The 12564-nt window shown below is 41.2% G+C and overlaps 1 protein-coding gene across 6 annotated transcripts in view; it reads right to left on the bottom strand.

Annotated features, from left to right (window-relative positions):
- The window catches only part of GLMN (glomulin, FKBP associated protein), a 37699-nt gene that overhangs the window by 1340 nt on the left and 23795 nt on the right, over window positions 1–12564 (bottom strand). For all 6 annotated transcript variants that reach the window (XM_039484070.1, XM_039484072.1, XM_039484069.1 and 3 more), the window contains 3 exons: window positions 9058–9121; window positions 2234–2357; window positions 75–157 (listed from right to left, as the gene is read on the bottom strand). In XM_039484070.1, coding sequence (XP_039340004.1) covers window positions 75–157; window positions 2234–2357; window positions 9058–9121 — 271 coding nt within the window. The remainder of the gene's footprint in view (window positions 1–74; window positions 158–2233; window positions 2358–9057; window positions 9122–12564) is intronic.

The following is a 12564-nucleotide window of genomic DNA, read 5'->3' as shown; positions in this document are numbered from 1 at the left end:
GTAAAAAAACAAAACAAAACAAAAAAAACTGTCTAAATGCATTTGCATAACTTTGGAAAAAGGTATGAACTCACCTGAAGCTGCATTTCAGTGGTCATGTTAGGCATCTTTTCCCCACCAACTGTTACAGAACAAACTGCTTTAGAATTGTAAGATTCTGTAAAATAAAACATATTATAGAGCAGCAGGGTGTTCCATCTAATTTTTAAATTAACATCTTCATTCTATTACAGTTAGAAATTCTAAATTGTTAAATGTGTGTATCTAGTGATTGGTCAAGAGCTAAGAATGGAGGACGCTGAATTGTAACAGAACATAGACCTGAGGTGGCTCCTATAGCTTTAGTTTTCCATATGGCTTGTCACTGCATTACTAAGCTATTGGGCTGTCCTTTATAGTAAGTGTTGCATATGAACTATTACTAGATGAGTTTCAAGAGATAAATCTTGTACTATAGTAAAATAGCAAGAGGTCTATTATATTGCAGTACAAGACAATTTTATGAAGCTGCAAGTCACATAAAATGGAAAAATGCAAGAGTTCCCACAGCACAATCCTGTCATCCATTTTTTTATACAACAAACTTTCTTTGAATAATGGATAGTTACACATGTAAAAAGATGGCAGGAGAAGGTCCGATGCCATGATTTAATTTATCTACCACTTAGATATTAATTTTATTGTTTAAGCAAAGGCTGTTAGCTTCTCCATATTTAATCCATCCCCCTTTCTTGGTTTGTATTGCTTCTGAAGGCTGCAAGGGCAGTTCTGGAAACTGAGGAAAATAGTATCTCTTATTAAACTTAGTACTTGTAACTTACCAGAACAAGTATCAGAGGGGTAGCCGGGTTAGTCTGAATCTGTAAAAGCAGCAAAGAATCCTGTGGCACCTTATAGACTAACAGACGTTTTGCAGCATGAGCTTTCGTGGGTGAATACCCACTTCATCGGATGCGAGTAGTGGAAATTTCCAGGGGCAGGTATATATATGCAAGCAAGAAGCAAGCTAGAGATAACAAGGTAGCTTGCCAACTACAGAACCAGTTTCTCCTCCCTTGGTTTTCACACCTCAACTGCTAGAACTGGGCCTCTTCCTCCCTGATTGTACTAAACTTGTTATCTCTAGCTTGCTTCTTGCTTGCATATATATACCTGCCCCTGGAAATTTCCACTACTCGCATCAGACGAAGTGGGTATTCACCCACGAAAGCTCGTGCTGCAAAACGTCTGTTAGTCTATAAGGTGCCACAGGATTCTTTGCTGCTTACCAGAACAATGAAGTCTTACTTACAGTATCCTGGTAATGGTTTAGTTTTACTATCCCATTGATATTATGGGTGAGATCTTCACCTCCACTCTGGCCTCTTCATACCAGGTGAAAGGGTCAGAGAGGCAAAAAGGTGCTCTCAAAAGCCTCAGATTCAGCTTGCTGTAGGAACTAAGGAAGACAATCGCAGGCTGCCTTCAGAGGAACCTCTCATGAGCCCTCCTCCAGAGGGCATACTGGGGTGAGACCATAGCACTAGTGCGATTCTGGGCAGCACTGCATGCCACGGGCAGCCAGGGCTGTCTAAACTGCATGGGAGGCCATGGAGCAACGCAAGCTCAGAAGTGTGCATAGGGGGCTCAAAACCACATTGGATCCCAGACCTATTGGGCCTCTGAGAGGCCCAGCACAGAATCTTACCCTGTGTGTCAAATCTAACAAAAATGTAAAATGTAATATTTCAGGACTTAAGATTGTATCTAGTAGTCCACATACCTGCTCTACCGCTCAAAAATACTTTAAAGCATGAACACTAAGTCAGAAGTAGCAGCGCAGAGCAATTTTTGAATGTCCACATGACATCACTCATGTTGAAACTATCTCCAAATCACATGTATTTTTCTATTAGCTTCCAGAAGGCTTACATGTATGTGCACTTGGAAGTAAACAGACCCTGAATAATGGCTACTTTTAATTGGTAAATAGTCCATATTGAATGAAAAACTGAAGAAAGCCTAATAATGAAAACAAAGCTCACAGATTTGGCTTCTGACCTCTATAATATTATGAAAGTAGTTCTTAATGGCAAATATGGTATCTACAGGGTTGTTGTGTGGTCATTTCAAACCCAGCCTATTTCAAATAATTCTATCTAAAATCAACCTACATAGTGTTCACGAACACTCATTTTTCTCACAGAATTTCCACATCTAAAGGACACAAATGATAGTAATGGAGACAACCAACCTCGTCTATTTTCCTTTTTACTCTTTATTTCTGCTTCATAATGTGCTTTTGACATATTAAGTCCTGTGTGCAAAGGACTTAAGAAATTTTGCTCAATCTTGCTAAGTTCAGTCCATATACCAGTCTGTTCAAATTGGAAAAGAAAAAATGTTAGAAATCAGTTTTTAACTAAGCATTAGAACACAGTTTCTTTCCTAACTATTTTTACAACACAAACTGCTGGTCCAGGAAGGAAAAGGACTTACTCATCCCGTTGTGCTGACCTGCATGTTTAAGCTGTTGAATCCCCCTAACTTCCTTTGCCTTCCTACACCAGCATTTACGTTCCTTATAAACCAGAGGTGAAATTATTCTCAAAACTGGGCCATTAGCACTGCACTACTAAGACAGAATTACATCATATGCTACCAGAGGTGAAAGTAATTTACAGGACTTACCGGTACTGCTGATCCTGAAAGGGGTGTAGCCTCATCTGGAAGAGGCGTGGCCTCTCAAGATTTAAAGGCTCTGGTGCTCCAGCTGTGGCTGGGAGCCCCAGGGCCTTTAAATCAACCAGGGGCTCCCAGCTGCAGAGGTGGCTGGGAGCCCCTGGGGCTCCGGGGCAAATTAAAGGGCCCAGGGCTCTGGCCACTGCGGGGAGCTCTGAGCCTTTTAAATCCGGCCCCAGCCCAGTCGCTGGAGCCGTGGGCAGGATTTAAAGGGCTCTGGGCTCCCCACAGCGACAGGGAGCTCTGAGCCCTTTAAATCCTGGCCCCAGCCTGGCTGCCCGAGCCGCGGGCGGGATTCAAAGGGCTCTGGGCTCCCCGCCATAAATCCCCGCTGCGGAAGCCGGTGCGGTCCAGCATGGTGTACTGGCTCTTGCTGGTATGCTGTACCAGACCATACCAGCTTACTTTCACCTCTGTATGCTACACTCTGTTATGAAAGAAAATGTAGCCAACCTAAATAAACAAGTACTGAAGTCTGTAGAAAACTTCAGATAAACTAAAACTGAGTCTTTTACTGGAAATAATACAATCAGCACAGTATTCCTTGTTTTATTTTTGCTGTTTCTGTATTCATGTTAATTGCACTATCAAAATTTTCAAGAGAAAACTGAAGGCTTAAATTGCTGGATAAGAGGAAGGTTGAGCTTTTGGCATGTAGATTGAGGATTATAGCACATGGAGAGGGTGCATATTCTTTCATTCCCTCTTGCAGGCTAAGTTGGAAGTGACTTGATATTTTTGTGGGGGGTGAAGGTGGCTTAGGGCTTGTCTACACTACACAGCGGGCAGTGATCGATCCAGTAGGGGTCGATTTATCGCATCTAGTATAGACACAATAAATCGACCGCTGAGCGCTACCTCGTTGACTCCAGTACTCCGCCAGACAAGGAGAGCAAGCGGAGTTGACGGGAGAGCGTCAGCTCTCAATTTAGTGCAGTGAAGACACCGCAATAAGTAGATCAAAGTACATCAACTTCAGCTATGCTATTCATGTAGCTAAAGTTGCGTATCTTAGATCGACCCCGCGCGGTACTGTAGACAAGCCCTTGGACTCCTATTTCCCCATCCTAGCTTCCCTACTAGTAATTCCAACAATAGATAAGCACTATACTTGTAGGTTTCTGCTAAAATGATCGGCAATGAAATAATTAATTTGCTATTTAAATTGTACCTAGATTACAGAATCAACAACCTATTAAGATGATTGGGGTAGTTCAACCTCTCTTATCCTGACTGCTTCAGGTGGTCTCTCTGCACATTCAGGTAGACAACATTTCTTGTTAACATTTGGAAGGTTATCTTTGTTGGAAATAATTTACTTAAGGGTTGGAAACTCCCTTTCCTTCCCCCACATTTTTAAAGCAAAAGCTCAGATTCTGTGGCAAATTTCATGTACCTGGGCATGGGGCTTTGTTTATATTGCATCTAGTATGCGGTGCTTTATGGACAAGCAATTAGACATGGGACCTGCCCCAAAGACTTACATTCTAAGTTCTATCCTAATGGATATGGCTACCTGTATGTGTAAAAGTCTGATCTGCTCACTTTTTCCTATTTTTACTCCTGCTGCCACTGCAGAAGCAACACAGCTAAGAAAATACGCTATATACTAATCTAATTCAAACATGAACAGAATTATTAGCTAAGTACCCACTACAAAGCCAGATTCTGCCATAAGCTAACACCTGTGAAACTCTGCTTTGTGGTTGCACTGATTATACTGGACATTGTACAAAAAATCCCTATCCCGAAGAGTTTGCAATCTAAAGACAAACAGCTGAAGGGTAGAGGATAAGGATACAACTAGGGTGACCAGATGTCCCGATTTTATAGGGACAGTCCCAATTTTTGGGTCTTTTTCTTATATAGGCTCCTATTACCCCCTGCCCCATCCCGATTTTTCACATTTGCTGTCTGGTCACCCTAGATACAACATACTGTACTAGCAAATGAACATGGTGATGAATTGGGACAGCTCTGTTAGTAATGTGTATTGTAAATAGTTCGATTGTTGGTGTTTTTTTAAGGTAGCTAAGGGCATAATTTGACTTGCAGAATCTATTCCTGATGATGCATGAGCCAGAAAAAAAAAATCTGTTTGGTTATGAAATCCAGGTGGCATATCAAAATCAACTGGTAGGAAAAAAAAGTTTTTACGGTAAACTTAGCTAATTGGAAGCTGAAGTCATTGAGAAAAACATGAAAGATTACAATTGGAGCTGGTCAAGACTTCTTTCAAAACCGTTTTTTGACAGAACTTGTTTTTAACTAGACAATTTTTTACAAGGTGTCTACTTGCCATAGAAAATTGGCTTTGGTTCAAAAAAATGAATTCACGAAAACTGAAAAATTTTGATTAAGAAATGCTGCCACAGTACCTCATCGGAATTGTAGTTCAGGTTTCTCATGTCCCCATTCTTTTCTATGGGATGGGTTCCCCAGCAGGACTATATCTCCAATGAAACACCATGATTAAGTTCTAATTGCACACAAAGTCTGCCTCACTTACATCTATATAACTCCAAATTCTGTAACTGATAACAGAATTTGAATATAATAGCATGTAACTGAAAGCCAAATATGGTCTGAAGAATGGTGGTGATACAGGACCCATAAACTACAGAACTGTAATGTTCTCAAAGTTCCCTTCCCCAACCACATTAAAGTGATAAATATTTACAAACTTCAGTTTAAAATTGTTTACCTATGAATAGTATATACTAGGGGTACTGGTATGTAGATTTTGGTGAAATCACTAATGTATGAACAGTGAAACCAATGGAATTTCTTAAAAGGTCATTGGGAAGTGCTCAGACCAGTGCCCACTCATGCCAGAGTCCCCATGTCTCAACTGAACACTAACAAATACATATCTGGAATCAGTCTGGCTCACTTGTGGGCTAGAATTGCTAAAATAGGTATTAGAATTATAAGAATGTGTTTAGACCTTATTGAATGCTTGTGGGTTGCCGCATGCATTAATTTCACTTATAACATCTGTATCCCATACTGTCAGGTAATGTTTGAGTGGCTGTACTGTAAGCCTCAGTGACTGTGCAAATCACCAGATAGGAGAGAGATGTTAATTCGTGTGAAGGGCTAATCATCAAGAGAAGGCATTACGTCCTACCCAACAGGCAAGGTCAATTGACACCAGACAAACTATTGTGGCATGTTAAAGAGGACAAAAGATGTTTGTTGTTCTGCTCTCCCCCTCGCCAGTCTGCCATGAAGATGATTCATGCTAGTGGATTCCTCCCATCAGCTAAGTGGGATAAAAATTCCTAACAAGAAGGAGCTGATTATCTCTATGCTGCTTGAATTGCGGGGGAGGAGGGCGCAAAGTGTTTCTAGGTAAAAGCAAAAGATCCCCAGCTGCTTAGCCTGGGTTAGCCCTAAAGGACATACAAAATTTGCTGATTACAGAAGCTTGTATTACCTTTTGAAACTTAAGATCGTAACTCATTTGTGTATATGTTTACTGGTTTTAACCTTGTAAATAACTCTCTGGTTTCTTCTTCCTATTTTATAAATCTTCATATAGTTTGGCTACAAGTGTTGTCTTTGGTGTGAGATCCAAGCTGCAATTGATGTCGAGTAAGTAACTGGTCCTTTGGAGTAACCTGAATATTTCTGTGATTCTTGATGTAAGGGGCCATCTATCACAAAAGTAGGCTCACCTGGATGGCGAGACAGATCAGAGTAACAGAGGGCAATATCTCTGACTCCACATTAAGGCTATTATTGTGCCTGAGTAGTTTACACTTGGTAATTTGTAGATGAAATCTAAGCATAGAACTCAAAACTAATTTGGGGTTTGTGCCTTGGTTCCTAACAGACTGCCTGAAGCTGGCAATAATATTCTTGAATCACTACAGGCAGCATTACAGTCATGTCCCTTCAATGGAACTAATTTAGAATCTGCAAGGTGACCAATGAACTTTCCCCAACTTTAGGTTCCTATATAAAGAGCATTAATAAACAAGGGAAACAAGGAAAACTAGCTTGAAGGGAAGGTGTATTTATATTAGGCATAGTTTTTAAAATAAAGCCTTTACTATGAGACCTGGTTGATGATAAAAGCTTTTGAACTGTATGAATTGCAGGAATGTTGGTGTCTAATGACCTGGGGAAAAGAGTCAGTAGGATTTGCCTTTGTTATGGGGATAAGTGGCCTTTTCAGTACTGGAGTGCAGTAAGAAAATTAAACATGTAAAATTCCAATGGCTCTTCAGTCTTCAATACTGTAGCTAAGCTGTGCAGGCTATGGAACTTAAAGAAATCATAGTTCAGCTGCTCAAAAATGCAACCTGATGTTAAGCCAGTTGTGAAATTTAAATATAAATTGCTTCCTTGGCTATCTAAGAACATTTGTCCATCTAGATGGGAGTGATTGCATACAAAAACAAATCCATCAGTCATAAAACATTACACTGAAAAGCTGCTACAGCAGTTGAATGACAAGCATGGTCCGGGTTGCTCTGAAATAGCACAGCCAATAACAAATATTGGTGACTGCTTCACATGCGAGAAAGAAAAATAAGTCATGGGCCCGCTGATAAAGTTGAACAGTTCATCACATTTCTAACATTGTAAAATCTTGCTTTAAAATGAAGTTGAGTAAAAACTTCTACCACTTGTATAAAATTATAAACACCCAGAATCCAGCATACAGAGAGGTGTATTTCTGCCTTTCAGGCTATTGGCTAGGAGCTGTTAGAGCTTAAAGAGAACATATACAAAAAAATTGTTTGACAATTCCAACCCACACTGTACGTTATTAACACTGAAATGGTTAAAAAATACTTTACTATTTATGCTGTTTATTTTTTCCCCATTTCAGTTAGGACAGTACAATAGGCGGGTTTCACTTGTTTATAGTAACAATTTATGGATTATTAGCATTCAAATATTAAAGCATGAAAGAAATGGGGGAAAATTGATTCCCTGCTTATACATATTTAAGACATAGTGTTCTGTCTGAAATTGCAGTGTAAGGTAGTTTAGTAAATGATCTTCATGCATGAAATATTGTAGGCTATATCTGGTAAAACAGTGAAGTAGACAGCCAGAAAAAGGTACAGGGTATGCAAAAAAGAGAGGTCAATATAAGAGCAAAGGTATGGATTAAACACAGACTACAGTTGTTAGAAAAACTGATGTGGAAACCCTGCCCACAGCCAGAGCAGCAGAGCTATCTGCAAAATCAGAATGGCGTACAATCTTAAGCGTGTTGCCCTTAGGAGGAAAGAATGTACTGTTTTTTCCCTCTCAGAGAGAACAGAATTTATCCTAAGAAAGTAGTTCAATAAAACACATTTGCCAGGAGCAATTACAGCACTATGATCTAGTCCTATTTCCCTCCCAACCCCTTTTTGCCAAAATATCATCTGCTTTGTTTGAAAATCTTCGTCTTGACATGAGGAGTTGGGATTTCACAGCATGGTATATTATGCAAAATATATTAACATTGCTGCAGGGTCTCGGTGAACTCAGAAAGTACCAGGAAGCTATTTCAGATTGTTTTAGCTGGGGGATTCCGAAACCCGAGGAGAATAAATAACTCTTTCACTAAAAGGGTTTGGTTTTTTTAAATTTATATCTATTGTTTAAGATGTTCTGATTTTTGCTAATTTGGGACAGGTATATCAATCCTTATGTTACTTCAATAATGCAGATCTTACTGAGAAGCACTGATTTGGCTTGAATACCCAGTGGAGTTATTGACATTTACCAAAAATGCAGTTTCAGAAGGGGTTGGAAATACAGGATTTTTTTTACATGTTTAAAAACAAAAGCTATTCAATGCAGAGTTGTTAAAATGCTTAGGGAGACACCCTGACACTAAAATAAATTCTCTTCCTGCATAGTATGCCACTTAAAGCTAAATCATAAAGAGGTTTCCTTGAATAATGAAGTAATTCTAAAACTTCAAAGGTTTGTAGAGAGATCCCATCTAAAAAGCTTTACAATGCTTGGCGGAAGTTAGCCCTTCCTAGGTATCCGTATACAAGTAAAAGTATATTTACTCTTTTTGGAATACTAGATATAGACTTTATTCTATGGTGATGCCATCTGGAATTACAGGTGCTGACCTGGATTTCTGGTGGCGGTAGAACAACACTAGAATAAACTTGCTGAAAAAAATAGTTAGTGAGAAAGTATTTAATTTTCACCAGTATAAACTTCAAAAGTCTCTGACCACCATTAACAAAAACATTCTCACTGGATATTAAATAAAGACAATTTTTGCAGCAGCAGCTAACTTTGTCATGAACTTTCACAGCTATTGTTTTTAAACTGAAAAGATAGCTTTTTAAATCAATCATCACTTACTTGATTGTCGTATTCGTTATCCTTAATGACTAAATATCTCAGTAGATTTAGTGAGGCCATAATCCTATGAATTAGAAATGTACAATTCATCACTTAGAGTGCAGATTTACATTAAGGCTGACAGTAATTTAATTTGTTTAAGAACCACACATCCTGAAAAAACATCAAATGGTATAAAACACAGCAGCTCATCTGTTTAGTAATACAGGTCAACCTAGTGCATCTCTCTGCACTGGCTTCCCATTGACTAGAATCTAATTCAAAGGCTCTGTGTTGATATTCAAAGCTCTCCATGGGATGGCCCAATGAAACCTCCCCACAAGGAGGGCATAAGAAAAAGAAAAAGGAAGCACTATCCTTCTCCTTCCTACTCCCCTAAGAGGCTTGAACACTCTTGAAGCAAGCAGTTTTTCTCCAAATTCCTCTGGAATTGAACATCTCAGTACTGGCTACCTTGACTCCCCTCGAGTTCAGATTCCAGTAACACCTTCAAGGCGTGAAAGGGGATCTGCTGTTGAGGCTACTGGCAATCATTCTGCATGCTGTTCTACTGCTTGATTACCTATACCGATTTCTCTAGTCACAATCCAGAATCACCTTGGGGTACCTTTGACCCCTTCAGAGATGAATCTGGAAGATGCCCTGCTTAAATCTTGAAACTCCGTCAGCTTTCCTCACCTCAGACCCAGAAATTATGAAAGGATCTCATAGAGGGTCCTCTTCAGCAGTCCATGTGGCCCTATGTACAGGACTCCATGAAAGCTCTGCAGGAGGCTGAGATACCGGCTCTGGCCCAGACCTCAGTACCAGTATCCGTTCCAACATGGGTGCCCTCCCTCAGCACTGATACCCTCATAGGCATCTATACCTCATCTGGTGACAACACAAGCCTTCCTTGCCAGCAATGATACCAGCACTGCAAAGACCTGCCTCTAGCTGAGAAATGGGATGAGACTCCTTCAGAGGACCCATACGAGTCCCCTTTGGAGAACTTCTGTAGCTCTTCACCTTCCCGGGAAGAACAACATGAAGGCAGACTTGATCATCAAAAGATTTCCGGATCAACACGAGTGCTGCTTAAAACCAGTGGGGCCAAGCCCAAGTATTTAACAGATGGAGACAACCAGAATAGACCACTGTGTGTCAAACAAAACACCAAATGCCAAGTACACACAAAGACAAAAGACTTCTTAGATGTGTTCCTACTATATGTCTCCCTCCAATTCCCCTGATACCAAGTGTTATAAAGATCAGATTGGACAAAGCCAACATCCTATTAAAAGCCTCAATGTGACCTCATCGTCACTGGCAGCCACATCTTCTACAGCTGGCCAGAGAACCACTGTACTTGCTGCCTTGGCTTCCAAACCTCCTATCTCAACAGTAAGGAAGGATTCTGCATTCCAACCCAGAGACATTCCACTTGCAGCCTGGAGGATAACCTGCTGACTAATATGAGGGTTTACACCATTCTCTTACAATCCACGAAGGGCTCCACGCTGCTATAAACAAAACTGGAAACTGTTTTCTATCTGGGACACTAGTAAATAAGTGACTCCATCCTGAGCTTGGGCTCATGCAATCCTAGAGTACTTTATAAACTTTAAGTCTCAGGATTTAGGCTTAGCCTCCCTAAAGGTCCACATGGCAGCAATATCTGCCAATCACAATTACATTAAGGAGAATCTTATCTTCCATACTAAGGTCTCCAGATTTCTTAAGGACATAGTAAATAAATTCTCCCAATTTAGGGAGCCCCTGCCTTTATGGGACCTAAATCTTGACTGAACAAAGCTGACAGGCCCTCATTATGAGCTTCTTAGGCAAGTCCCTCTCACACACTTAGTGATTAAAACAGCATAATAGCAATTACATCTGCTAGGAGGGTGAGTGAGCTTTGAACAGTCCACCTTATACTCTGGTCCACAAGGACAAAAAGTCACCATGAAGCCATGCTTAAGGTGGTCTCAGATTTCCACCTCTCTCAATGTATTTCCCTCCCCATGTTCTTCCCCAGACCTCATTCCTACCCTTGGGAAGCCCACCTAGATGTAAAATGGGCACTCAGTTTTTACCTGGAAAAGACCAAACTCTTTAGAAAACCCATTAAGTTATCTGCAATATAAGGAAAGAGATGCCAGGGAGAACCCACTACAGAACAGATACTCAGATACAGTTGTTACATCCCACCTAGGAAACCCCCTGGTTTAAAGACCCATTCTGCAAGAGCCACCACAGCATCAGTAGCATGCCTTACGCAGGTTCCTCTGGTAGAGATAAGCAAAGTGGCAATTTGGAGTTATGTGCTAGACCCACTCCTTCAACTGAACATCGTGCTCTGATAGCCAGTTGGGAAAGCCGTGCTCCAGTCCATATTTAGCTAAGAACTTCATGTCACCCTCCACCTGCTGGAGCACTCCTTATTAGTTTATCACAAATGGGAAAACACTGAGACTCTCTTGAAGAAAAAGAGGTTACTTTTGTTCTTCAAGAACTATCTCTGTGCACTCACACTACCTGCCCAACTTCCCCTCTGCCTCAGATTTCTATATAATGTCTGCGGTTAGGGAGAAGAAATTGAGACTGCTATGGGATGATGCACTTCCTTATATACAGTAGGCAATGACATCACCCTCACAGGAGCTCTCTTGTATTGAAGGAGCATCATTCAAGGTAGTTCTGCAGCTTGATGCCAGGGCACCACATCTCACAAAAGGGCTAGCACAGAACTGACACTTGAAGAACAACAGTTACTAGTAAATAACCTCTTATTGTTCATTTCAACTTAATACAGTCACAACATTTTCTATAGCAATGCTGCACTCCACTGAAAGGGAAGTGTCATAGGAGGACACTGGCCCTTTAAAGAAGGAAGAGGCCAGTACACCTGTGACTAGTCAGGTGACTCCAATTAGGCTTAAAAGAGGGTGCCCAGGCCCTATGGGGGAGGTCCCTGAAGGAAGAGTCAAGGAAGAGCTGTGTGAGGGGAAACTGAAAGAGTGAGAAGGGGCAGGTGAGAGCTGCCTAAGCACAGAAGAAAGACAGGAGCAGCAGAGAGTTGTTCAAGGAAAAGAGCTCAAGGAGAGCAGTAACCATGAGCTGCTGGTGATGAGTTCTCAGGAAAACCATTGAGGACTGGCTAGAACTGGGGAACCCTGCTGAGTTGCAAGAAGGCTTGTGCAGTGGCCCTTAGGAAGATGGGAAGGACCAACATGGTCCGTGAAAGTTGGGATCAGAAACAAGGGAGGGACGGTTCCTTGAGCAGGACAGGGGTGGGACTCACAGGCCAGGAGGCCTGAGGTGCGTAACACTGCAGGGAGACCTTGGCAGAAGAGTCAAGTGGCGAGCTGTTGGCAGAGCCCAAGAACAAAAGATTGTTCCTCAAGGGAGGTTCATCTGAACAGGGGTAGGATTCACAAGGCAGGAGGCCTGGCAGAGTAAAGCACTTCAGGGAGCCCTCTTGCAGGAGACCTGATTTGGGGGCTACTGGAAAAGACTTGAGAGTTC

The sequence above is a fragment of the Mauremys reevesii genome, linkage group 8 (genome assembly GCF_016161935.1).
Source record: "Mauremys reevesii isolate NIE-2019 linkage group 8, ASM1616193v1, whole genome shotgun sequence".
NCBI classification, from domain to species: Eukaryota; Metazoa; Chordata; order Testudines; family Geoemydidae; genus Mauremys; species Mauremys reevesii.
This window is presented reverse-complemented; position numbering and strand designations above follow the sequence as displayed.